This window comes from Microtus pennsylvanicus, chromosome 3, assembly GCF_037038515.1.
Source record: "Microtus pennsylvanicus isolate mMicPen1 chromosome 3, mMicPen1.hap1, whole genome shotgun sequence".
In the NCBI taxonomy this organism is placed as follows: Eukaryota; Metazoa; Chordata; class Mammalia; order Rodentia; family Cricetidae; genus Microtus; species Microtus pennsylvanicus.
Window position 1 is genome coordinate 49,670,486 of NC_134581.1, and position 26,226 is coordinate 49,696,711.

Below are 26,226 nucleotides of genomic sequence, written 5' to 3' on the forward strand. Positions count from 1 at the left end.
TGCACAACACACATGCCGACACACACACACACACACACACCACACATGCAGACACACACACACCACACATGCACACCATAGGTGCACACCACACATGCACACCACACATGCAGACCCACAACCACACATTAAACACATTGTCAAATTAAATTCAATCTGAGTTTTAGACTCCACCAATTTCTGAAGTGTAAATACTCCCCTGCCGCCAGTTTCAAAGAACCATGGCAGGGCTGGAGAGATGGCTCAGTGGTTCAGAGAACTTGCTTCTCTTGCAAAGAACTTGGGTTCAATTCCCATCACCCACATGGTGGTTTCCAATCATCTCTAACAGGGTGGTTTCAGGAAGATCCAACACTTTCATTCAGCATCCTTGGACACTGCACTCAGGTGGTGCACATACGCGCAACTCATACATTTATACATAAAAAATAAAATTTAAAAAATATATAGAAACCAAAGTACTGAGGTTGCAATGTGGAGCATGGAGATTGGAGAAGCATGGCTGAGTGGGGTGACAGCCCCCACCCAACACACAGATTCCCACAGAGTTCTTTCTAGAAAGTTCCCAGAGATCTTTCCTGGGACTAGGACTCCAGGAAGTTGGCGTGTGGCTAACTCTTAGTAGTCAAAGCCATTCTCTATGCCTCCTGTTGGCTGCTTGACAAGTGGGATTGTTAGATGTGCCTATCCCTCCTCAAAAATCGCGGGCCCCTTGTCAGTCAGTCTATATAAATGACCCTGATTAAATCCAGTCTCTCCTTTTGTTAAGTGACTCATGCTTCATTCCCCACCACTTCCTAAAATAGGGTGGTAGAGGCACACACAAACACACACACACACACATACACACACACACACATACACATACATACACACACAGACATACCATAAAACACAGACACTCACACTCAAGTACACATACATATACACACAGGCACACCACACATGAACACATGACACACAGAAGCAGACACACATGCACCTGCACGGAAGTACATGCACACACACACACACACATACATACATATGTGCATACACTGTAGAGGTGAAAGCTGGAGAACCAGGATTTCAGGGGATTTAAAGAGGAGACTTAACTCTTTCCCTCCGTTTAGTTTCAAGCAGGTGCTCTCAGCATAGCTATGGATGCCACCAGACAAAAAACTGTAAACTTAGTTAAACCATTATGAGATTTGTGTGTATTTGGGGGAGGGGGGTCTGTTTTTATTTTATGGTTTTGTAACTGAACTCTTAGGTCTCCTACATGAACTTCGTGCCCCAGTGTCAGAAAAGATAAACATATATACTCTCTCTAAACCCACGGGCTGGATACTACTGTGTGGCCCGAGATGATTCTTTTTCATCCAGTGTGGCCCAGAGGAGCCAAAAGGTTGGACATCCATGGGAAACAATGTGTTTTCACCTCTGACTTACAATAATCCTACTGTGGGTGTTTCGGTTAGTCTGTTATTACAGAGGAGACTGAGAGGTTAAGGCCACGGAGCCTTAGCAGCAGAACTGGGACTCAAGCCAGGCAATTTGGCTACAGAGCACCGGGCCCTGATATTCTCCAGCACTGTGCCCCACCGTGCATCAACAAGCTAGGCTCAGATGAGGATCACTAATGGATTCCTACAGGACCAGATAGGAAAAAGAAGCCAGAAGCCTAAGAATAGCATTCCCAATTCATGAGCTTTTAAAAAATATTTATTTTTATTATTTTAATTATGTATACAGGAGTGTCCCTGCGTGGGCATATTGCGCTTGAGTACTGTTGCCCAAGGAGGTCAGAGGCGTCAGATCTCCTGAAGCTGAAGTTCTAGGTAGTTGTGAGTCACCTGAAGTGGATGCTAGGAACCCAATTCAGATCCTCTACAAAAGCAGTTTGCAATCTTAACCTCTGAACCATATCTTCAGCCATCTCCCCCTTTGTAAGACAGGGTTTCATGTAGCCCAGGCTGGCCTCAAACTCCCTGTGTAGCTAAGGATGATCTTGAGTATCTAATCCTCCTGCCTCCCACTTCCAATGGCTAGGATGACAGTTTGTACCACCACATGGGGCTTATGCAGTGCTAAGAATGAACCCAGGGCTTTGTGAAGGCTAGGCAAGCACTCTACCAACTGAGCTACAATGCCTAAGCCCCACACAAGGAATTCCAAAGTCAACATGGCCCAGCTTTAAACCATTGGCTTGATGCCAGCAGCCACAGAGTGGCAGCTACATTTATTTCGTGGGAATGTTCCATCCTGGGCAGAGGATGTGGTTGGAGAATTTTCAGGGACACTGAGAAACTATGGTCTTCCAGAGGACTCCTGCCAGGTCTGGGAATATTTTCAACACTACGTGTTTACAGAACAAGAGTGTGGTAAGCACACACACAGACACACACACACTCGCACGTATACACACTCAAGCACAATTAAATAATGAATTTGTAGAGATGTTTTGCAAACAGCTCTGCAGGGGTACATTAGTACCCGAGGCCTCCATCTCCTGCACTTGCTTCATTAACTTCACCCAGTACCTGGCAAGCACCTGGCATGCGCTCAGCCAAGCAGAAACACCCTGCACAGGCATTGCAGGCAGAGGAAGTAAGGCCAAGCAGAGCCTTCAACTGGCTTTCTCCTAGGCCAGATGGCCTAGCTCAGTTGCCCGGAGTCACCCACCTGATGATGTCTTTGCCCAAGAGAAGAGGAAGTAATTTGTTCTGGTATGGATTTCCAAGGATCTTCTAACACAGAGCTGGCTTGAGAATGCAGAAATCGAGGCAAGGAATAATATCCAAAAATCCTTTTGTCTAAAGGAGAAGGTGTTTGGCATCCTCGGGAACTTGATAGACCACAACCCAAGGTCTCCTACGCCCCCACCACCTGCTTTCCCAAGAAAGAGAAGTAGATTCTCCTGAAGTAGCTGACTATTTACTTCAGGTAATATTGCCTCTCCAAACCACAGTACCATCTGGCTTCATATCACTGGAGTCCTTGTCTCTTAAGACGTGAGAGACTGAAGAGATGGCTCAGTGATTAAGAGCATTTGCTGCTCTTGTAGAGGCCCTGAGTTTAGTTCCCAGCACCAAACACAGGCTATTCATAACTATCTGTAATTCAAGCTTCATGGAATCTAATGTCTTCTTCTGACCTCATGTGTACACACACACACACATACACACACACACACACACACACACACACACATAAGCACCCACACTCATGCCAACAAACACACAGACATACACATGAACGTCCCACACAAGAAAAAATGCTGAAAACATGAGCTGTGAATGCAGGTCAGGGGAAGAGTGCTTGCCAACATGTGTGAGGCCCCAGGTTCGATTCCTAGTCCTGGGAATACCAAGATGCTGAAAACACGGTGAGTGTGTATGAACTTACACAGAGCTATAAACAAAACTAACAAGACTGCTCTTAGGAATATCTACTGGAGATCACATAGATTTTGGCAAAGATTTAAACATAAAGATGGCCACTGAAGCATTGTTCTAAATGCAGAAAAAAAAATCTGGCAACAAACTAAATATAAATGAAACAGATAAATCATACCACCTTTCAAAAACATGTTTGTAAAGAATTTTTACTGCTGTGAAAAACTGCCATGGCAGGAGAAGAAGCATATAAAAACCATTCATATCTAATCTCAGAAAAAGGCCAAATAGATACCTATAGAGAGACTGTTGAAATGGGTTGGTGGTTAAGAGCACACACTGCTCTTATAAAGATCTTGAATTCTGTCTCCCAAAACCCATGTTGGGTGGCTCTCAACTGTCTGTAACTCTAGCTCCAGGGAATCTGATGCCCTTGGCTCTATAGATGTGTGCCTTCATGTGACAGTCTCACACACATGCATATAAATACAAATACAATAAATCTTTTTTTAGTGTGTTGGCCAAATGTCTCGGGTGGAGGGGGACTGAAAGGAAATGCCCCAAATGTTACATGATCTGAGGCCCCTCTCAGCAACCTGACCTCACAGTATAAGTTTTAAGATGTTTCCTTAACAATCTGTCTTGGGGACTGTGAGACGGCTCAGTGGGCAAAGGCCCTTGCAGGCAAGCCTGGCAACCTGAGGTCAATTCTTGGGACCCACATGGTGGAAGAAGAGAACCAACTCCCAAAAGTTGCCTTCTGAACTCCACACATGTACCGAGGCACATGCATACATTCATACAATACACATGAATAAAATATAATACAAAATCACTTAATCTATCTTGCTTGGTTTACTACCATTATTCTGTCTCCCTGCCAGTCTCTTCAACTAAAGTCGAGTATCTTCTCTGTATCATGCCCTCCCACGGGTCCCACGGGTCCCACGGGTCCCACGTCTAAGTGCTGGAGCTGCGCAAAGTAGCACGAGGCCCCTCTCCGCGGCATCCCTCCGACTTGTACATCCTCCACCGAATCGCATCAGACTCCCTTTTCTTCCTTCATTTCTCTTGGACATGAGTTTAGAAAAATCTTCAACCTAGACTCCACCGCAGCTTCATCTTCTCTGGACACCTCCCCAGCCCCCCTCATGGCATCCTCACTGTAGCCTTAGGGCAGCCATATGTTTTCCCACCTACTTCCAGCTCAGACCCAGCCAGGCCTGGAGCATCAGCAGTGAGCAGCGTGTGTTAGCTGAGAGCTGTCTCCCTCCTCACACGCATGCGCGGGGAAGGAATCCAAAGGCAGAAGGGGAGAGCCGATCGCTCTGTTTTCCCTGGGCTTCTATCTGAAAACTCTTTTCCATCCTGCTCAGCTGGCAGGCCCTGGGTACCTGGGCTAAGACACGTTCTCAGATGTAAATCCAGAGTCAATATACACAGGAAGGAACTGGCCCTGGGAGGCCAGCGGGGGTACATTTTCACAGAAAGACAAGATTCACAGATGAGAAGGACCAGATGCCAGGGCTGGATCCAAGCTTAGTCCCACAATCCACCCTTACCTAAGTGCTAAGTCTGTGGTAGGCGTTGTTCTCAGCTCTTGACAAAGCAGCTTGAATCTTCAACAACCCCAAGAGATGCCTACTGTTTTCATCCTCGTTTTCATTTCCATGTATGCGTATGGTGTGTGTGTGTGTGTGTGTGTGTGTGTGTGTGTGTGTGTGTGTGTGTGTGTGTAGGGGGGCTTTTGTGTATTAGCGAGCATGAGCACACCCCACAGCATATGTGTGGAGGTCAGAGGACTACCTGTGTGATGACTAATTTTAACTGTCAACTTGACACAACCTAGACTAACCTGGGAAGAGTTTCAGTGAAGGGTTATTCCCTAGGTCAGTCAGGGTGGCCTGTGGCATTTCTGCGAGGGGTTGTCTTGATTACCTTAATTGATGAGAGAAGATCTAGCCTGAAAGTGGACAGTTAGCAGCCCTGGACTGGCTTAGAGGATGCTAGTGAGGGCTAAGTATGCATGCATTCAAGGTCCTCTCTTAACTTCCCGAACGGAGGACTGGACCCTGGAATTGTAAACCAGAGAAACCTTTCTTTCCTAAGTTGCCTTTGATCGAGACATTTTATCACAGTAGTGGAAATGAAACCAGAACAGCCTGGGATGCCGAACACGCATTGCAGGGCCCGGTTCTATGTGTGGGTGCTGAGGACTGAACTCATATGTCATTAGGTTTGCAAGGCAAGCACATTACCAACTGACCTGTCCTCCCAGCCCCCACTGCATTAAGTCCAAGGTCTTTGGCATCCATGCTCTCTCCTGCTCAGACTCTCTCTGTGTCTTTGGTCACGAGTTCTCATGCCTCTGAGTCATCCTGCATGCTGTTCCCTCAGCCGGAGGGCCCCACTCCCCAAACACACACAGCTCCAGTAACACTCAGCATTCAAGGACAATCTGTCACCCTTGAGATTCTCCGCTATTGCTCTACAGTGAATCCCTTCAAGGTTTAGGTTGCATATTATGTCTACAGTGAGAGCAGGCTGAGCTTGGAGGGGTGACATGTAGTGACATCCTCTCTCTCTGCTGGCTCTCTACCCTGGAGACAGAGCTGGGTTCAAATCCTGACTGCCTCTTCCTACCAGTGTAACCTGGGGTGAAGCTCACTGTGTGCCGGCCTCAGTCCCAGCGGCCTCACCTACATTCCCCAAGCCTCCGAGCCAAGCAGCTAGTGCCTTGTTGGCTACTTACCAGGTGGAAGGTCAGGTCACTCCGCTTGTGTGGGGACTTCCCAAGTCCCCCACTACCATCTGGCCATCCCACCATGAATATCCTTGGGTTCCTCAAAGATGGAGTTCATGCTGGTTCCCGGGACCTCTCAGTAATCACCAGCTGGAGCTTAGAACCACCTGTGGACCATCCCAAGATCGGCTTTGATGGGACATATGCCAGGCTTCACCTGCAATCCTGATTTTGAATTCCAGAGCCATTTGGGAAAAGCTATGGAGCTGCTGAAGTAAGGAAACCATCACAGGAGATGGGGACGAGATTCCTGCTCTTCAAAGATGAAAATGATCGTCGAGGCTGTCAGCTCCGAGTCCAGAGCCCAGAAACACTGCAAGAGTGTGGCTTCAACACCTCCCAGCCGCTGGTCATGATCATCCACGGGTGGTCGGTAGGAAGTGCTGATGTGCTGTATTCTCTGTGTGTTCCTGCTCGTTGTCTTTCTTCCTAGTGCGCTGGACTTTAACAATGTCAATGATAACCTCACATTCCTTGTTGGTGAAGCACCGCCCAGTTTTCTCAGTTCCAGGAGTAAGCAGGGCAGAGGAAATGTTATGTGTATGTGCTGTCTCTGTGTATGTGCATAAGAGTGCAGGTGCCCACCAAGGCCAGAAGAGGGTGCTGGATCCCCCGAAGCTGGAGTTACAGGTAATTGTGCGCTGCCAGGCATGGGTGCTGGGAGCAGAACTCAGGTCCTCCACAAAGGGAGTATAGACTCTTAACCTTGACCCATCTCCAGCATCACATCAAAAAACTTTAAGTGGGTTCTCAGGATCAAATGTGGGCTCTGGGTAAGGCTGGTGCTTTGCCAATGAAGTCACCCCTCCTACAACAAATGGATTAGAATTTATTTTTTGTCATCTACTTGAAAATTATTTTTTGAAGAGCTGGCCTCATCATGTAGCCAAGGGTGACCTTTAACTCCTGTTCCTCCTGGCTCCACCTCCAAGGGCTGGAACAACAGTTGTGTGACACTCTGTTTATTTTATACAATGCCAGGGACCAGACCTAGAGCTTCAAGACTGTTAGGCAATCACTCCACTGATATATCTCCAGACACAAAAAGTCTTCTTGAAACCCCCACCTCACCTGCTCTAGAGAATAAACTGGCTCATCGGTCCACCTTGTCACCTTCTTTTGTCCCCTCCCGTCCTCTGCCCGCTTCCTAGTGTCCCCTTTCTCATTCTCTTCTCTGGGTTAGCTTTTCTTTCCCAGTAGGTACAGTCTCAATCAGGATCTCCTTCAGGCCATTCCTGCCGCAGGGCAGCCCTCCCCAGGGTGTGGCAATTGGTCCCTGACTTCCTAGACCTCAGCACCCTCTGGCTCTTCTTTCTGTGGGGCTTTCTCATTTAGTTGTTGTTCTGACCCACTAGGCTTTAAGTTCCTGCTTGGAAAGGTTCTGTCCTATTCTTATCTGACGTTGCAAGCCAATATTCACCACACATTAGGTGCTCCAAAATGTTTGTTCACTGAATTAATGATCAAATGAACAAATTTGGTTTTGATATGCAACCCAAAGCTGCAGGCTCCTATAGCAAAATGTGTTCTTTGGTCTCAAAATTTGTTTTTCCAGAGTATGCAACCTCTGCAGACTCTAACATCACCACCACCACCATCAATACCACCACCAACACCACCATCACCACCACCACCACTTCCTCCTCCACCACCTCCTCCAGGACTACTACTGCCTCCACCACCACCTCCTCCACCACCACCTCCACCATCACCACACTACCATCACCAACACCACCATCTCCACTACACCTCCACCTCCTCCACCACCACCTCCACCATCACCATCACCATCACTACAATCACTACCACCACATGTTTACCTAGAAACACTAATGCTGATAGCAACAAGAGCTTGGAAGACTGTGGGTTTCTGCACCTTGCCTGGGCTCCTGGAGTTGTTCTAAGAATTCCACACCCACCATCCACTCCTTTGGTCTTAACAACCCTACTGGAAACCAGGCAACATTCCCATGCTGCTGACGAAGAAACGGAGGCACAGGGGCCAAGTAACGTACATGCAAAGTAGTTCAGCTGGTATATTTGGCTCTCCGTAAACATTGCTTCGATAAGCATAGCTCAGTTCCCCTGGAAGGATGGCAGGCTAAATGGGGGTGGGATAGGGGTGCAGTGGGGTATGAGGATGGAGCTCTACCATTTCCCCTCCTGCAGTTTGACCTTGACCTCTCCTAAATCTCTCCACTCCTCAGACACCTTTATACCCCCTTTAGGCCTACAAGACTGTCTGGAATGCCCTAGACTCGGCTGTGACCTCCTTCTTGCCTGTCCTCCCCCCTCCCTGACCTCTACTTATTCTCCAAGGTACAAACAAACACTCAGCTCTGGGAACACAGCGAGCACCCCCAAGTGTTATCCCAAGCAGGGGGCACACAAAGCAAGGCTCTAGGTCTCAGGTTCATCCCACCAAAAGGGAGAAGAGGACAGGACAGACCTTGTGGGACCCCAGGCACTGAGGAGCTGACCTCCACAAGTCAACTCTAGGACCTCATTTTCACACACTTTTCCGTTGTTCTAGGGCTCAGAAAGTGCCACCGTGGGGGAAAATTCAGACAGTGATTCTCAGGTGGGGAGAATGTGGCAAGGTCTGGGCACACTGTGTCTTCAAACTCTGGGGCTGGAGATGGGGTTACACCACATGGGCGGAGCTAGAGATGGGCTGACAGCTGGGCAAGAGCTCCTGAACTCAAACGTCCTCAGTTTGAGGTTGAGGAATCCCAGACCTTTCTGTTGGAAGGGAAGATCTAGTGTTGTATTGAGACTGTGTATTCAGGGACCCCAGGAACAGGGCTCCCTCTCCCCTCTCAGCTAGGCTGACAACCTGTGGCACACCCTCAGGTGGATGGCTTGCTAGAAACGTGGATCTGGAAGCTAGTAGGCGTGCTGAAGTCTCGACCCGTGAACGTAGGAATGGTGGAGTGGATCTCCCTGGCTTACCAACATTACGCTATCGCTGTCCGCAACACCCGTGTTGTAGGCCAAGAGGTGGCCGCTCTTCTTCTATGGCTGGAGGTAAGTCCACTGGCCTGCTCCTCTGACAGCAAGGAAGGTGAGCGGGTCTCAAAGAGAGGTCTCACTGCTGCCCCAGGAGACACACAGCTTGCTGGTCTGAGGCCAGATATGAGGCCTCCCTTGAGCATCTTCTCCCTCCTCTACAGCCACCACTCCTGTTTGCAAACCCCTCCATTATCCTGAAGCAACAGTGTCCCATCCCTACCTAGGCTATCTCGTGCATCCATGGTGTGCAGGTTAGTGTACTGTCAACTTGACACACAAGCTAAGGTCCTCTGGGAAGAGGAACTCAATTGAGAAAATGCCTCTGTCAGAGTGGCCGGTAGATAAGCCTGTGGGGCATTTTATATATCATCAACATCATCATTAATGATTGAAGTGGAAGGCCTAACCCACTGTGGGCAGTGCCATCCCTGGGCAGGTGATCCGGAGTTATACAAGAAAGCGGGCTGAGCAAGGCTTGGAGAGCAAGCCAGAAAGTAGAGTTCCTCCATGGTTTCTGATCTGGTTCCTGCATCCAGGTCCCTGCCCTGACTTCCCCTCATGGTACACTGTAATCTGCAGAGTAAAAGAAACCCTTCCCTCCCCAAGTTGCTTTTGGTCAGTGTTTTATCACAGCAACAGAAAGCAGACTAGGACATATGGAGAGCCTTGAATGCAGTCCACTACAAAATCATAAAACATTATCAGAGAACAATGGACCCTCATGGCAGAAAGAGAGAACCGACTTCCTCAAGTTATCTCTGACCACACACACACACACACACACACACACACACACACACACTCATGTACACAGTTATCCATTATGAACTTTGTAAATGACAATGTCCTGTCACCATGTCACACAAAATAAATATATCTATGCTCTTGAAACCTGTGGGTCATAGTTTGGATGCCCCAGTGTGGCCTAAAACTATACTTCATTCGTTATGACTCAGAGAAGACAGAAGTTTGGATACACCAATCCTGAGGAATCTAAACACACTTAGGAGCCATCACGCCTGCACAAGTGTGGCATCCCCCCTGTAATCACAGCCTTAAAAGGCGAAGACAAGGGGACCCCTAGTTTCCACAGGGCACCAATGGAACTTTTCAGCTGCAGCCAGGCAGGCAGGAGGCAGCAGTCACCAGGATATCCCAAAGAGGACAGTCAGTGAGTGAGGTGACAGCTTCCCAGTATAAAGCATTGATTCATGGACAGCGCCAAGCAGGAATGGGTGCCCCCGCAGAAGCAGGCCCTGTGGAAGCTCTTGGCTTCATACCGCCCCTTCCTTCAACCCTCCTGCCCTGTCTTGCAGGAATCTGTGAAGTTTCCTCCAAGCGAAGTTCACCTAATCGGCTACAGCTTGGGAGCACATGTCTCAGGGTTCGCAGGCAGCTCCATGGATGGAAAGCACAAGATTGGAAGAATCACAGGTGACTGTGGCCGCCAGGTGCAGGGAGCACATATCTGCTTCCCTATGTTCGTCGATGACTCTTAGTTCAGGGGATGACACCACACACTCCCCAGCAGGTCTTCTGTCAGGAACTGCTGCTATCCCATGGGAACGCAGAACAAAGGACAGCCTGTTTCCTATGACCTTTCTTCCAGGGAACTACTCTCAAAGCTGTTCCAAACGGGTTCAAAAGAGGATTCCAATTACATTTTAGAACAAGAAACTTCAAACTGGTTTTGTTGTTTATTTGTGTTTTTGTTTTTGAGACCTGTCTCATGTAGCCCAGGCCAGCCTCCAGCTCTGTATCTAGCCTGACACTCCTGCCTCCAATGTACATAAATGCCTTACCTTGCTAGAAGCTTTGCTAGAGCGGTCAGAATTCCCCAAAGTTTGGGTTTAAATATTGCAAGCAAATTTGAGGATTGGAATTTGCTGGGATCCCCAGAGTATGAATAAATGCCCAATGGGTGTGGAATCTCACCCATAATTCCAGCCTTGAAAGGTAAAGATAGAGAGGGGGAACCCCGAGGCAAGCTGCATAGCCGTGTGAGCTCAGGCTTGGATTGAGAGACCCTGCTTCATTGAATACGGTGAAAGAACAATTAAGGTAGACTCCTGACATCAGTCTCTGGTGTCACATGCACACCTTCCTACCTGCAAAGGTGCCCACACACATGTAAACATGCACACCACACATACGCGTGCACGCGCGCTCGCACACACACACACACACACACAAAATGGGGAAAAAAAAAACAAAGAATTCCACAAAGTGAGACGTTATCAGGCCTGAGCCCTCAGCCTCCCATTCCAGCAGGCCTTGTCACATCCCAGCATTTACAACCAGGCCACCCACACGGGCGACAGCAGAAGGGCTCCTTATGCTCTAGTCATCTGGCTGTCAGTCTAAAGAAAGAAATGTGGATGGCACCAAGGCCGCAGGTGGGGTGGAGAGCAGGGGACCTAACAGCTCACTGTCAATTCCTCCCTTGGCTGCAGCAACGATGGCAGCCGGGGCTGAGGCCTGCCACCAAAGGGTCCTCCAGACAAATCCGAGGAAGAGAGGCCGTGCTGCATAGGTACTCTCCCCGAGCAGGCGTCCACGAGCCATTCTTGTTCCTGCAAGTATGTCTGCCACTCGGAGCCTGGGGCTTACTAAGCCCCCACACGTTGACACTTTCCATCCCTTCCTTAGCTTGTTCTGGACCTTCCAATCAGATGACATGAGCGTAGGAAGCCAGCTTGTTCGAGGAGACTACTGAGAACACACAGGCAAACAGATTCTTCCTTTGCCCAAGGAATCAGACCTGCATATAATGAGCACCGTGGGCTGCTGCATTTTTATGCAAACAGATGCTGCAGAAACTACCAGGGGAGGCACTTAAAATTGATTTGCTTAAATAAATCAAGCATTCACTCATAACCTGATTGTTACCTCCTGATCTGTAAACCTCTTTCCCCTTAGAATAATGCCTGGCCTGGGTGATTTTCCGCACCGTGAATGACTGTGGCTCTACGGCAATGTTAGAGTGGAAGGTTCCAGAGAAGCACCAAGCTCTTGTCTTCCTGCTCGCCCAGAAATGTGCAAAGATATCAGAGCTGGGAGGAGAGCCTTCTGAGGCTGATCTATGCCTGCTTTCGTTTTCTCACCAGGACTGGACCCTGCAGGCCCTATGTTTGAGGGATCGTCCCCTAGCGACCGTCTTTCTCCAGATGATGCCATATTTGTGGATGCCATTCACACCTTCACCCGTGAGCACATGGGTCTGAGTGTGGGCATCAAACAGCCCATTGCCCACTATGACTTCTACCCCAATGGGGGCACCTTCCAGCCCGGCTGCCACTTCCTGGAGCTCTACAGACACATTGCAGAGCACGGCTTAAACGGTAAGAACAGAAAGTCAAAGCCTAGAGCCTTTGCCTATTTCTGAGGCCTCCAGGACCATCTCAGCAAGGCTAGAGACCCTGCTATAGGGTCTCAAAGGTCTTTTGGGGGGCTGGTGGTCCCCCCAGCTACTCCCTGTGACAGTTCAGAGGGCCTTGGAAGCCACGTGGAAGAACACCATCAGGAGCCATCTCTTCCTACCCCTGCCCAGAGTGACACAGAAGCTGCTCAAAGGGCATTTGCCCTTGAGAGCTGAGTCCTGGCCCTGCCTGTTGTCCTCTCCTTTCTGGAACTTTCCACCTTTGGAGGCTTCCAGTCTCTAGGGTCACAGGAGGGCATTTGACTTTGTGTGTGTGTGTGTGTGTGTGTGTGTGTGTGTGTGTGTATACAGGTGCGCACTCTATCTTGTTTTTTGAGACAAGGTTTCTTACTGGTTTGGTTCTCACTGATTCAGCTAGGGTAGCTGCCCCTAGCCTGTCTCTGCCGCCCCAGCATGGGGATTGCAAGCACTCCACCATACTTGGCTCTTGCTCTTGAGTTCTGGGGGTTGAACTCAGATCCCTGTGCTTGCATGGCGATCACTTTCTTCCTGACCTCTCCCCAGCCTAGGCCTGACTTCCCGACCCCCGTTATCACTCTCCCCCAGGCCCACATGCCCCCATGCAACTTCCAGCAGCAGATCTACTGACATGCACATTGACAACACACAAGGGATAAAAAGGAACTAAAGAACATGCAACCGCGCCTTCCAGGCCCGTGGAAACTGCAGGCATTCCAGAGTTCTCATTGCTATGCTACCCTGATGGGAGCATGCCAGGTCACTCTGTGACAGCTGGAGACCCCCTTCCTACACACTAGCTTCCCACCTCGGTCATCCAAATCCAGGCTGAGCATGCCCTGGGGATTCCATCACCACCCTCACCTCTCCAGTATCAGAAAGACCTTCGCACACCTCACCGCCTCCCCTGCCGCAGTTGGCTGCTTTCCCAGCTTCCTGCTACACCCCAGAGCCTTCTGGGAAGTTCCCCTATCTGTCTTTGCATCTCCCCAGCGTCACCACTCCTCCGGTCAGCCACAGGTCTCAGCTGATTCACTCACACTTTCTCAGAGCTACAGCCCCTCCTTGCAAAGCTCAGCACAGACCTTAGGAGAGTGTTTGGTCACCACTTGCCTGGTAAACACATTTTTGACCAGTCACTGCCGTTTTCTTTTCCACGCTAAACTTAAAATGGCATAGCTAATTGAATGCAACCTGTTTGCCTAACTGGGGGTAAGGAGGAATTCTGAGTCCTTCACCCCTTTGTTTAAAGGGCTCCCATTCTGGAGAATTTCCCCCAACCACACCTATGCAGAAGACAGCTTGATAACAGCTTTCCACCCTCCCCACCCTCCTCACCCCACCACACCCACACACACACAGGCACCACACCCAGAGAGCTCCCAGAGCCCTGCCAACGTCTTTGAGGCTATTTTCTCATTTTTGATAACAGCTGCCTCCAGGCACTGCTGGGGAGCTGTGGGGAATGGTTGCGTGGACAGCCAGCAGTATAGCCCTCCTAACAGACACCAGCAGCAGAGCTGATGGTGACCGAGATGATCAATATTGCATTTAGTTTTAAAACACTAAAGGAAGTGGCTCCAGGCAAGATGCCCTGTGCCTGACCTGGCTTTAGGTATTGCTGTATCTTCTGGTTGTTCCCTGACTTCACTTAAGAATAATTTGCTACAGATTAGATTAGAAATTGGAAGGTTTTCTTTAAAAAGGTCAGATTTCATGATGGGAGGATGGGTGTGTAGCTTCCAAGGCAGAGTGCCAGCAGAGCTTACAGGAAAACCTGGAACCTGCTCTGCATAAAACCAGGCACGGAGTAATCGCAGCACTTGAGAGACAAGAGTTCAAAACCAGCCCAGACAATACGAGACTTTGTCTTGAAAGAAAAAGGTTGATGGAGCAGGAAGATGGTTCAGTGGGTCTGGGCCTTTGCCATGCAAGCTTGTTGATCTAAATTGGATCCCCAGACCATGTAAAGGAGGAAGGGGAATGTCAGCTCCTGATAGTCGTCTTCTGGCTTTAGCACTCACACTGTGGTACATGCACACTTGCATACACTTACACACATACTCACACACACACACACAAAATTTAATTTTTATCTTTATTATATTTCTTTTATTTTGTGTGTGTTGGGTACGCGTGTGTGTGGAGGCAACTTATAGGAGTTTTATCTTAGTCACATTCAGGTCTTGAGGTTTGGCAGTGAGCCCCTTTCCTTAACAAGCCATCTTGCTGTACCCCCAACCCACCACTACCCCAGAATGTTAAACACTAAAAATTTTGCTTTGGGGATTAGGCCCTAGACTTGGAGGGCCTGGCTGTGGTAAGAAGAGAGGAAGCCCACAGCCCATATCCAAGTAACTCTCTGTCCAGACCTCAGCACTGGGTCTTTGCTAACCATGTGAGGACACCTCAGAAGTGAGCTGTGCGATCTGGATTTTACCTAGGAACAGCAGGTGCCTATAAAAACACCGTCTAATCCATGTTATCATAGCAGGGTGATCTCAGTGACTACAGAGGTCTACTTTCTTTAGCTTTCTGTTGCAACAGACCCCTATTGTCTGGGAGAGCACCGCAATCCTGCTACACACACACACACACACACACACACACACACACACACACACACACCTAGGACTGAAACCATGAGTCTTTTTGCTGGGGCCACTTGGGGCTCAGAGTGCTAATTGTCTTTTTGTCCTGTGTCTCAGCCATAACCCAGACCATCAAATGTGCTCATGAGCGCTCGGTGCACCTCTTCATTGACTCCTTGCGACACAGTGGCCTGCAGAGCACAGGCTTCCAATGCAGTGACATGGACAGTTTCAGCCAGGGCCTGTGTCTAAGCTGCAAGAAGGGCCGTTGCAACACTCTGGGCTATGACATCCGCAAGGATTGGCCAGGCAAGAGCAAGAAGCTCTTTCTCATCACCCGAGCCCAGGCTCCCTTCAGAGGTGAGTGTCCTACCTGAAGGTTCAGGAACTCTTTCTGGGCTACAGTGACCAGAGAAGAAAGCCAGGAAAGAAGAGCTGTACGCATGTGCAGAGTTGTAGGGACCAATCAACGCTCGCTGCCCTTCTTTGTCTTGCCCAGCAGTGACCCACCAGTAATCTTGTCCACTGACAGAACCCATCTCAGGAGCTCGGGGCAGCCCAACAGGCAACAGGTCCCTTGGAAACAATTATTTCACTATATTTCAGTAAATTATCTTGCTCCAGGCACATCCAGTGAGGACAGTACCCCCTTGCCAGTGATATGAAGGGGACTCGCCAGGACTTCCTGAAACCAGCCAAGGATAAAGCTAAGGACTGAGTTCTTAGTCTCCCAGTTCCTCTTCACTCCTTCCAATGAGCAAGGTTTCATGTATCCAAGCTAATGTCCCTCACCATGGGATCAATGTGTCAGTGGCCACATCATCCTGCCCCGGGGAAGCTGTAGATGACACCCTGTGAGACTTAACTGGTCAGCTCTGTCACCAATATATCATTGTACAGGAAAGGTAACCACCCACTCTTACGTGGCTATTTATACACTTTTTACACTTTTATTACTTTATTATATAATATATGAGGAGGGAGGGGGATTGTGCATGGTGTGCACTTATGGACATCAGAGAACAATTTGCACAAGTCAATTCTCTCCACCATGTGGGTCTCAGGGATTGAACTCAGGTTGTTGGACTTGTTGACAAACACCTTTACCTCTTGAGCCACCTTCTAAACCCTCATTTAAATACTTCAGGAAAAAAAAAACCAGGATGCCATTACTCATTCCAGCCTCCATCCAAGGGTTCAAATAAATTCATGGCTGCTAAATCAGACAGCACAGAAATGAAACATTCCAATCTTGTAGAAAATTCTCTTGATGGTGCTGGTACAAGGCCTTTAAAGCAGCCACATGACTCCCCCTTCTCCAATGGCCATGACCATGGTCATCTCTGTTGCGGGCTTCCAGTCACATGCAGAACCTTAAGAAGACCGCATTGCCCAACCCCGCGGTACAGAGGAGTCACTATTTACACTTTCCTAGGACACGCACTGTACATTTTTGGTCAGGGTCTGGTGTGTCAAGCAAGATAAATGTAACGCCCTGATTATAACTTTACTAACTTGGCCCACTTTCCCCTGGCCCCTGAGATATTTGATGGAGCCATCAAAGGATCTGTTTCCCTGCAAACATCCCTGCCAGAATTCGGGGAAAGCTGCTGAGTGCAACCTTGGCAGAAGAGAATCAGGAAATGACCACCCAGTGGATCCAGGCAATTTATCAGCCGCTCCTGTCCTCACTCCGTCGGGAGGAAGTGTGGCCAGTTGGGAGGCTGTTTTTAAAGGATAGGAAGGAATCTGTATTAAGTCCTTCTTAGCTAGTGATGGGCTGGTGTCACCCTCTGAGGAAGCAGGTGAGGTAACCCGGTGCAGGGAGAGCCGAAAGCACTCCGCTGCCTTATTATCAGAGGGAACGCAGGGAGAGGAGACAGAGACAGGCGGGAGAATGCCGTAATTTATGGGATGTGTTTTGTTCAGATTTCCTATAAACACTTTGAGATCAGAGAGGTCGCACCATTTGTGAGTGTAAGCATTGTATTTAGTCACAGCTAGCCTTTCACTTCTTACAGTCTCTGAAGTCTCTGATCCAGACCCAGACCCAGAGTGATCTCCCAGTCCTTACTCTTCCTCTAACGGCCTCCCTCCTGCCTCTCCATTCTCCCCAGACCTCCTCTAAGTGACCAGACAAACTGTCACTTGAGGGATCTGTCTGTCTTGGGCTTTTCTCAACTAATTCTTTGGAAAGTTCCACTACATTCCAGGGAGAGTTCCAGAGAAACAGTGAGAAACTGAGATCAGCATAAGGAAGGTTGATTTTTAGCTGTAAAGTAAGGAGTGCCAACAAGTGTGGAGATGAGCCACTACAAATGGGTCTTTCTATTGGACCTCACCGCCCGGCCAGTGCCACAGAGGGGGAGTAGGAGAAGGCTGCAAGGAGTGATACCTTCAAGAAGGCAAGGGCGTCCATCACGTCCAGGTGCTGTGAGGAGTTCTATCTCAAAGGCAAGGCATGGTGTCAGTGACAACGAGAACCCAAACTCTGGGCTTTGCCTCCCATGTAAGGATCATTATGACCACCATACAATGAAGACCCAGAGTACAAGGAGCTGGAAGCAGGAGGTCAAACAGCGTTATGTTCCACATGTATGTATACACACAAATGCACAAACATGTATATACATACTTATTCACAAGCATGCAAACATAAATGTTTATATATACCCCTATATACACACATGTATATGTATACACACATATACACATGTAAATTATATAAACACATATACACATTTACATACACATATGCATACAATTCACATACATGCATGAATGAATATGCATACATGTAGACATGAATATAGTCATGCATGTGTTTACGCACATATAGACATATGTATACATGTGCACAAATATACATATACACACAAATATACACACATACACAGATGCAGCAAGATATTCATACACATGCATATTCAAGTACATACACAAATATACAATATATGCATATATACAAGTGCATATATGCGTGCATATATATTCATATACACATTTACTTACATAAATGTGTGCATTTAGATACATGAATGTGAATATATACATGCCAGACACAGAGACATACAAACATATATACTCAGATGCACCATACACAAATGTGTAAGTGGAGATTGCTTGTTTGTTCCCAGCCACTCATACCTGAAATAATCACACAGAAATTGTATTAATTAAAACACTGTTTGGCCTATTAGCTCAGGCTTCTTATTAACTGACTTTTATATCTTAAATTAATCCATTCCTATTATTTCATATTTTACCATGAGGCTCATGGTTTACTGGTAAGGTTCAAGAGTGTCTTTCTCCTTTAGCAGCTACATGGCATCTCCTTGACTCCACCTACTTTCTCCTCTATCTCTGTTTGGAATTCCTGCCTTGCTCTATTCTGTCCTGCCATAGGCCAATGTAGCTTTATTCATTAGCCACTGGTAACAAAACACATTCACAGCATACAGAGGGGAATCCCACATCACAGATGCATACATATACATACAGACACACAAGCATTCTTATGTATTTCTCTCCATTCTTAGGCAGTCAACAAAACACTAAAAAACTCCCCACAGAAGGGATAGGCATCTAGTCTCATGGCATCTGGGCATTAGGCCCTAAGTGCGGAACCCAGATATGACTGCTAGAATAAACACATACCCCACAGACACATACTTACAAAGTCCCATGACCCTCCTTCCTTCCCTTTCCCTGCTCTGGGTCAATGAATCACAGGCCCATGGGCTGTCCCCTGCCTCAACATCAGGACCACACAATCCTTGGACCCTTAGTCCTGTGACTGTCAGCTTCCCTGAAGTATAGGAACAAGTCTTTGGCACTTCAGAAAAGCATGGGAGAGTTCATTCCTACGGCTCAGTGAGATAAAATCCACACCCAGGGGAACAAAAGCCTTTTGTGATGTTTTCAGAGAGGTCATAAGACCTACAGACCCAGTAACAGTTCACAGAGAAAAAAAAGGACAGGAAACAAAACATTTTCTTTCCACAAATTCTATACCTTGTGTTCATCATGGCCACTCTGAGGAGAAAAATTTGGGATGTTGTTTGTTTTAATAAATGGCACTAGCAGAGTCCACAGTGAACGAGAATCCAGGACTTTCCACAGTGTGGACTCACCCCAGGTCTCTGCTCGGGAGGGAGTCGCCTCATTGCGTTCCAGGTCAGCAGACTCCTCCAGGCCTTTTATCTACAAGTCGTGAAATCATTTCTGTGTCAGAACACGGGCTTATCTGGACTCTTTGAAGTCACAGGGTAATTTTTTTTTTGGCTAAATCATTTATTAGCAGCCCAGTTAAACACATCATAAGGTAAGCAAGCAAAGCAGTCATGCTTTTCCTCGCTCGCTTTGTAATTCTATGAGCATCTAAGAAAAACATTTATACACATTCAAGTAGGAACCAATAACCAGGCTTTGGCTAGGGACTGAACCCAGAGTCTTGCATATGCTAGATGAGCCCTCTCCCTACTGAGCCATAACCACGCCTAAAAGGCTTTTTCATGTTGAATTCATTTTACTTCAAGATCTCTCCAAAAAGGTGGCTGAATTCATGCACTGACAAAGCAGAGTCCCAGTTCGGACACAGGGTCTCCAGGAATGTGTTCTGAATATTGGTGGCCCCAGCATCATGGAGAAGATGCCCCAGCCAGGTCTGATGTGAGCTGCCCAGGGTCCCTCAGCCTCATCTCACACATGCCTTTTGTGATCATTTCATTTATTATGTTCATTTAACTGTTTTGGATTATTAAGATAGGACCTCGCTGTGTAGCCTGAGCTGGTATTACAACCGTATGCCACCACACCTGGCTTCTACATCTGAACACCTGCCCCCTGAACAAGCAGCTGCCTCCTGGCATCAAGGCAGCTCTCCCTTGTAGGTTGTGCGAGCTCAAGGGGCCTTGGCAATCAGGTCTAACCGCACAGCCCCAGGACCCTAAAACTGCAACCTCCCTGATGTGGAAGTCTATCTCCTCCCATAGAGCACTTAGGAAAAGAGGAGAGAAAAAGCACATATCCAGTTTAGGGACAAGAAACTCTCTCCCCGCCAGTGATAGCTGGACCCTTGGGCTACTTCGGTGTCCGACATTTGCCATTGATTTCAAAGGGCACACATCACTTGCAAGATGCCAACATTAGATGACATGAAAAGGGTCTTTTGCAACCAGACACCAGGTCTGGAGTTCTGTCCCGCTTTTCACCATCTAGATAACTGTAGATATCTAACCCTTGGTGCCCTTATCTGAAATTCATCAGGACCATCAGAATCTATCTGTGTAGGGTTCAGCTGAGAAACAGGACCCCACTGTCTGGCCTGAATGTATGGAAGAAGGAAAGTGGAACTCTTATAGAGAAGGATGATGGAAAGGAAGTTGGCAAGGACTGTGGCATCACCTGACTGTGACATCAGAAGGGAGTGAGCGGAGGAAAGAATAGACCTTGGGATATCCTGGAAGAGCTGGGAGGAGGTGCAGCTGCTGCAGAGGCAGCTCCAGAGCATACAGGAACAGAGGAAAGTCCCTGGGATCCCCCCCCAGAACCTCCCTAGTGCCCAAGCCTACCCAAAAGCCAATGAACAAGAGAACATGCAGATACAGTCAAAGTCACATCCCAGATCCAAAGGTAGGCAGAGAAGGGCAAAGAGTGAATAAAACCCCAGCGAAGAGAGCCAGCATGTTGCCAGTATTTAATTTCACTAAGAGAACAAAAAATGAGGGTTGAGGATGTGACTTGAGTTGGCAGAGAGCTTGCCTAGCATGGCTGAATCTCTGAGTTCAATTCCCTGCACTGCACAAACTTGGTGTGATGGTACACGCCTGTAATCCCAGTACTTGGGAGGTAGAGGCAGGAGGACCACCAGCAAGTAATTCATGGTCAACCTCTGTTATCAAGTTCAAAACAGCCTGGACTGCTTGAAACCTTGTCTCGGAAAACCAAAGTTGAAAAAGAGAACCAAAAAATGGGGGCAGGGTAGGTGAGTAAAACATTTAGAATATTAGGGTATAGCTTGAGGTACCATAACAAAGGTGCTTGATGGGTGTTTCTCATTATAGTTAGGGAGGGGGGACTTTAGTGCAGCTTGTCTATTTGTGGCTCTTTAATAAACATCCCACTGTGTACTGACTGCATGGATGTCTAATGAGTTTTGTCCTATTATGGCGACTCTTAAAGTGACAAGACTCCCTCCCCTAAGATTGTGCTCGGGGAGCGGGGCTATGCACACTGAAGGCCACCAGACACGGCAGAGGGTGGCAGGTCTCTGGCTAGACAGCCTGAATGCCAGCTCCTTCAAGGCCAGGGCACTGTAGCTTCTTGTTCTCTTGATTGCTTTTTAAACATTTTGAAAAGCTCCTCTTCCCAAGAAGAGAATAATTAAAACACTTACTGTAGGAGGTGCGGACCTTGAAAAAAAAAACATCGACCCTGGCTCCCTGCCCTCTCCAAGTGCTCACAAGTTCTGCCCATATCCAGATTCCTGTGACTTCCGGGAATATGCCTCCTGTTGTGCAGAGTTTGCTCTTAGATGCCGGAGACAATTTCATGCACTGTGGTTATAACTTTTGTTTTTCTTTTCATTCCTTTCCTTTTCATTTTTTTCATCAAGTGAAATTGCCTGGGAAAATATCTCTTTAAAATGTTTATTTTATATTTAAGTTGGGGGGGGGGGTATGTGCTTATGAGTGCAGGTGCTCATGGATGTCAGAAGAGGGTGCAGGAGCCCCTAGAGTTATAGGGCAATGTGAGTGGTGAGTGCTGGGAATCAAACGCAGGTCTTCTGCAAGAGCAATACATGCTCTTAACTACTGAGCCATATCTCCAGCCATCTCTTCTGCTCTTGAAAAAATATATATATATCTTTTAATGGCTTCTAAGAGTCGATCACACGGCTGGACACATGACCTCAGAGTCAACTGTACCACTTCAGTCATTAGTCACTAGAAGGCGAGTAATGCACTCACCTCCCAGAAGCCTCGCTTTCTTCCTTCAGAAGATGCCATCACAAGGACGATAAAGCTGGTACCGTAGAAACCACGTGAAGAAAATTAAGGTCATTGCATGAGAAGCTTTGCCTCTGTGGTTCAGGACTCTAACTACTAGTAGCACACACCCATCTTCCCAGCTGCGCAGTAGGCTGAGGCGGGATGATCACGTGAGCCCAAGAATCCCAAACTAGCCCGGCTGACAGAACAAAATCTTATCACAGAAACAAGTTTCTGATCCTACTGCACGCACTGGCTTTGTGGGAGCCTAGGCAGGTTGGATGCTCAACTTACTGGACCTGGATGGAGGTGGGGGTTCCCTGGACTTCCCACAGGACAGGGAACCCTGATTGCTTTTCAAGCTGGGGGGAGACTTAATTGGGGGAGGGGGAGGGAAATGAGAGGCGGTGGCGGGGAAGAGACAGAAATCTTTAATAAATAAATAAATTAAAAAAAAAAGAAACAAGTTGCCAATTTACCAGTATTGACTACTAAAGGTGTTCCTGGTTTCTATTCATTTATTTACTTATTTAATTTATTTGGATTTTTGGGAAAGGATCTGTCTATGTAGTCCTTGCTGTCCTGGAGCTTGCTCTGTAGACAAGGCTAACAGCATACTCACAGAGATCCTTCTGTCTCTGCCTCCTCAGTGCTGGGATTAAAGGCATGTACCACCATGCCCTGCCCTGATTTATTGTTAGTTAAATAATTATTTCGACTATTTTTTCAATTTAAATCTCTTTTTACATTTTAACTTTTTCCTTGGGCTATACAGGGGCTATTGGTTCTAGCTCAGCTCAGCTGCTAGAGCTAGGCTGCCTGGGCTTACGTCTCTGAGATGCTTCTTGCCACTAGCTGTGTGGTCCTCAGACAGTCACTGAAGTTCTGTGTGCTGCACATTGCCCTGTGAAATGAAATAATAATAACATTGATTGTTGTGAGAGTTAAGTGAGATAATATCTTCAAGGCACCTGGGGAAACCCCCACAGTTCTACCCACTCCGCCCCAGTACCATGGGACCAAACATGCAGCCAACGCCAAATATCTCCTATAACAGAAGGCTGAATGGAAAAACCAGAGCTCTGGGTACTGCATAGGTGCTTAGGAATACACCACCTCTTTCTTGGAGCAGCACAAGAGGCCAGGCCCCTGACTCTCAGTTTTGTCCACATCCAAGGCTCCTACCCTAGTGTCTGCAGCCCATGTCCTAAGTAGATCTTTCCTTTCTGCCTTGGTTCCCTGACAACCACCAAATAGTGTAAGTCCTCTCCAAAAGTTCTAGGATGAGAAGCCAGGGTCTTTCCTCCCACAGTTGCCATCCAAGTGTTTAGGACTCGGTCTTACCCAGTAGCTCTTGTCTGAATTTTTCACTCACAGCCTTTTGTAATGTGGTCAGGGCATCCAGTTCGGGGATCTGAGCATGAAGTGTAGGGTCTAACTGTGTTAAGGTAGACAAAAGGTTTCCTCAGAATCCTGCGGAAGAGAACACTGCTACAATGGTCCAAGAGATCTAGAGTCAGTGACACCCTCTCCCCACCAGAAAGTGGGCTCATGTCACTCGCGGAAGCTTGATTCTAGGAACTACCTTGAACATGAATGTGTGGTCATCAGGACCAGGAGAACAACAGTGGGAAATGCTCCGAGTCCTGAGGTCAGAGGGCAACCTTGGGCGTCTGTACTTAGGGGCTGTCTACCTTTTTGAGACAAGGTCTCTTATTGTCCTGGACCTTCACCAGCTGGCTAGCAAGCTCCAGGGATCCCCTATATCTGCCTCCAATCTCGCAGCAGCTGGAATTACAAGCAAGTATGCCACATGTGGCTTTTTACGTGGAGATTTTACTCAGGTCCTAACGCTTCACTGACTGAGCCATCTCCCTAGTCCCCAGTTCCACTGTCTTTCACAGACAATACTATCTCCTTTGCTTTTTGGTACTAGGGATGGAACCTAAGGCCTCCCACATGCTAGGTCTCCTATAGAGCTACATCCCCAGCCGCCATCATCACTGCTATAAAGACACTATGAGTCCTGCGCCATATTCAGGATGCAGAGAGAGGAGAAAGAAGGAAGCTGAGAGCATCCAGAGCTCCACTGCTCAGGGTGAAAAAGCAAAGAAACATTGTTAACATTTTGGTACCTATCTATTTAGGATGTTTCCTCTGTATTTTTAAAATTTAAAAAAGCAGAGGAGTTTAAATTTGTAATTCCTGTTTAAATAGTTGGGCAAGGGACCGTATGCCTATAATCCCAGTACCATGGAGGCTGAGGCAGGAAGACAGTGAGTCTAGGTCCAACCTGGGCCACACAAGATCCTGCTTCATTTAAAACATGTACTTGACCGGTAGAGAGTTTGCCTAGCATGTACGGCCCTGAATAAACCAGGTCCGGTGGAGCACGGAGTGTGTCTGTGATCCAGACACGCAGGGAGGCCAAGTAGAAGACAAGAAGTTCAAGGATGGGGCTGGAGAGATGGCCTGATGGTTAAGAGCACTGGCTGCTCTTCCAGAGGTCCCAAGTTCAGTTCCCAGCAACCCCATGATTGCTCAACTCCGTCTATAACAGGATCTGATGTCCTCTTCTGGCATGCAGGTATATATGCAAAGCTTTCACACATAAAATATAAGTAAATAAATAAATTTAAAAAATAAAGAAGAAATGCAAGGTCATCCTTGGCAGACACAAAAAAAGCCCTACTTATTTTTTTTTCTCCTCCCCATCTCTGGTCCTCGCATCTCTCCTCCACCTCTAGTTTATCATTACCAGTTCAAGATCCAGTTCATCAATCAAATTGAGAAGCCAGTAGAGCCCACTTTTTCCATGTCCTTGCTGGGAACAAAAGAAGAAGTGAAGAAAATCCCCATCACGCTGTAAGTACCAGCGTGGCCCCATCTGTGGTGATGGCACCCTTGTTTCTCTCACAGGTTCCAGACAGACTTCACTTTTCAATGGCTACTTCCCACGGTGGCTGCCCCAGAGATGCTGGTCAGTGGGACACCGACCCAATCCTGTCTCTCACATTGTATCTCAGGATCCCTGAGCAGCATCTGTGAGAGTGAAGGGGGTCATCGCCCTGGGAGCAGAGGGAAGCCAGAGGTGGCTGCACTCGGTGTGTGCAATCCAGAGGAGACCTGGAGGGGAGAGGGGAGAGGCTGTGGGGGTGGGGCCGGGGTCCTCACAAAGATTTCCAAGCACCTTTCCAGCAAGGTCAGGAAAACACACCCGGAAACAAAACTGGAATCATTGCCTTTGTCACAGATGGGCACCCTCAGTCAGCAGGGCGTGCCAGCCCAGCCCTGCCCCACCCTTGGCATATCTGCTCACACCAGCAGCCTCACAAGGGAGGCTTCACACAGAGATTCCCCAGCTTTCCCAGTCAGAAAATGACCACGCCCTTTTCTGGCATTTCAACCCCCCCCCCCCCCCACAGACTCCCTTTGGGAGTGACAAGGGCTGAGCATCCCTTTCAGGGCCAACTCTTAGCTTCCTAAAGATTGTCCCCAGTTTGGGTCCCTGAGATACTGATTCAGACATTCACCAAATTTACTATTGCAGTGTTCTGCTGGGAGGGTAAACTGAGGTTTTGCCCTTAGGGAGGATGCTCACAGCCCAGCAGCTGGGTAGATCCCTACACCAGTCACCTTGACAACACATGGCAGAAGGATCTGAGCTGAGTCATGCCGGGAAACCCTCCATTCAGCTTGTGTCACCTAGACCCAGCATTACCTCTATATTGTCAACAATTTCTCCTGAGAGATTGTTCGGGAGCATAGACAGGGCATGGAGTTGGCCTCTCTCTGTCAGTGATGGGAACTGGGTGGTCTTGGAGACCAGGAAGCAAAAGCAGTAACAACACCTCGCAGTAGAGCTTGAGTCTTGCTGAGTCGATGAATCCTTTCCTAGGTGCTCTTTTCTGTCCCGTTAAGCTGTGTTGCTTTAATGGATGGTTCTGTTTATACTGAGAGAGCCCTCTTTATACGGGGGGAGGGGGGATTGTGGTATGGGGTGTCTGTGTGTCAGCCGCAGAGACCGTCCAGATCCATAGCCCAGCTCCGCCAA

The 26,226-nt window shown here is 48.0% G+C and overlaps 1 protein-coding gene across 1 annotated transcript in view; it reads left to right on the plus strand.

Annotated features, from left to right (window-relative positions):
* The window catches only part of Lipc (lipase C, hepatic type), a 131,605-nt gene that overhangs the window by 101,412 nt on the left and 3,967 nt on the right, over positions 1-26,226 (plus strand). The window contains 7 exon segments of the mRNA XM_075965315.1: positions 6,363-6,553; positions 8,714-8,761; positions 9,034-9,207; positions 10,509-10,626; positions 12,300-12,533; positions 15,298-15,540; positions 24,920-25,037. Of these exon segments, the coding sequence (XP_075821430.1) occupies positions 6,363-6,553; positions 8,714-8,761; positions 9,034-9,207; positions 10,509-10,626; positions 12,300-12,533; positions 15,298-15,540; positions 24,920-25,037 (1,126 nt within the window).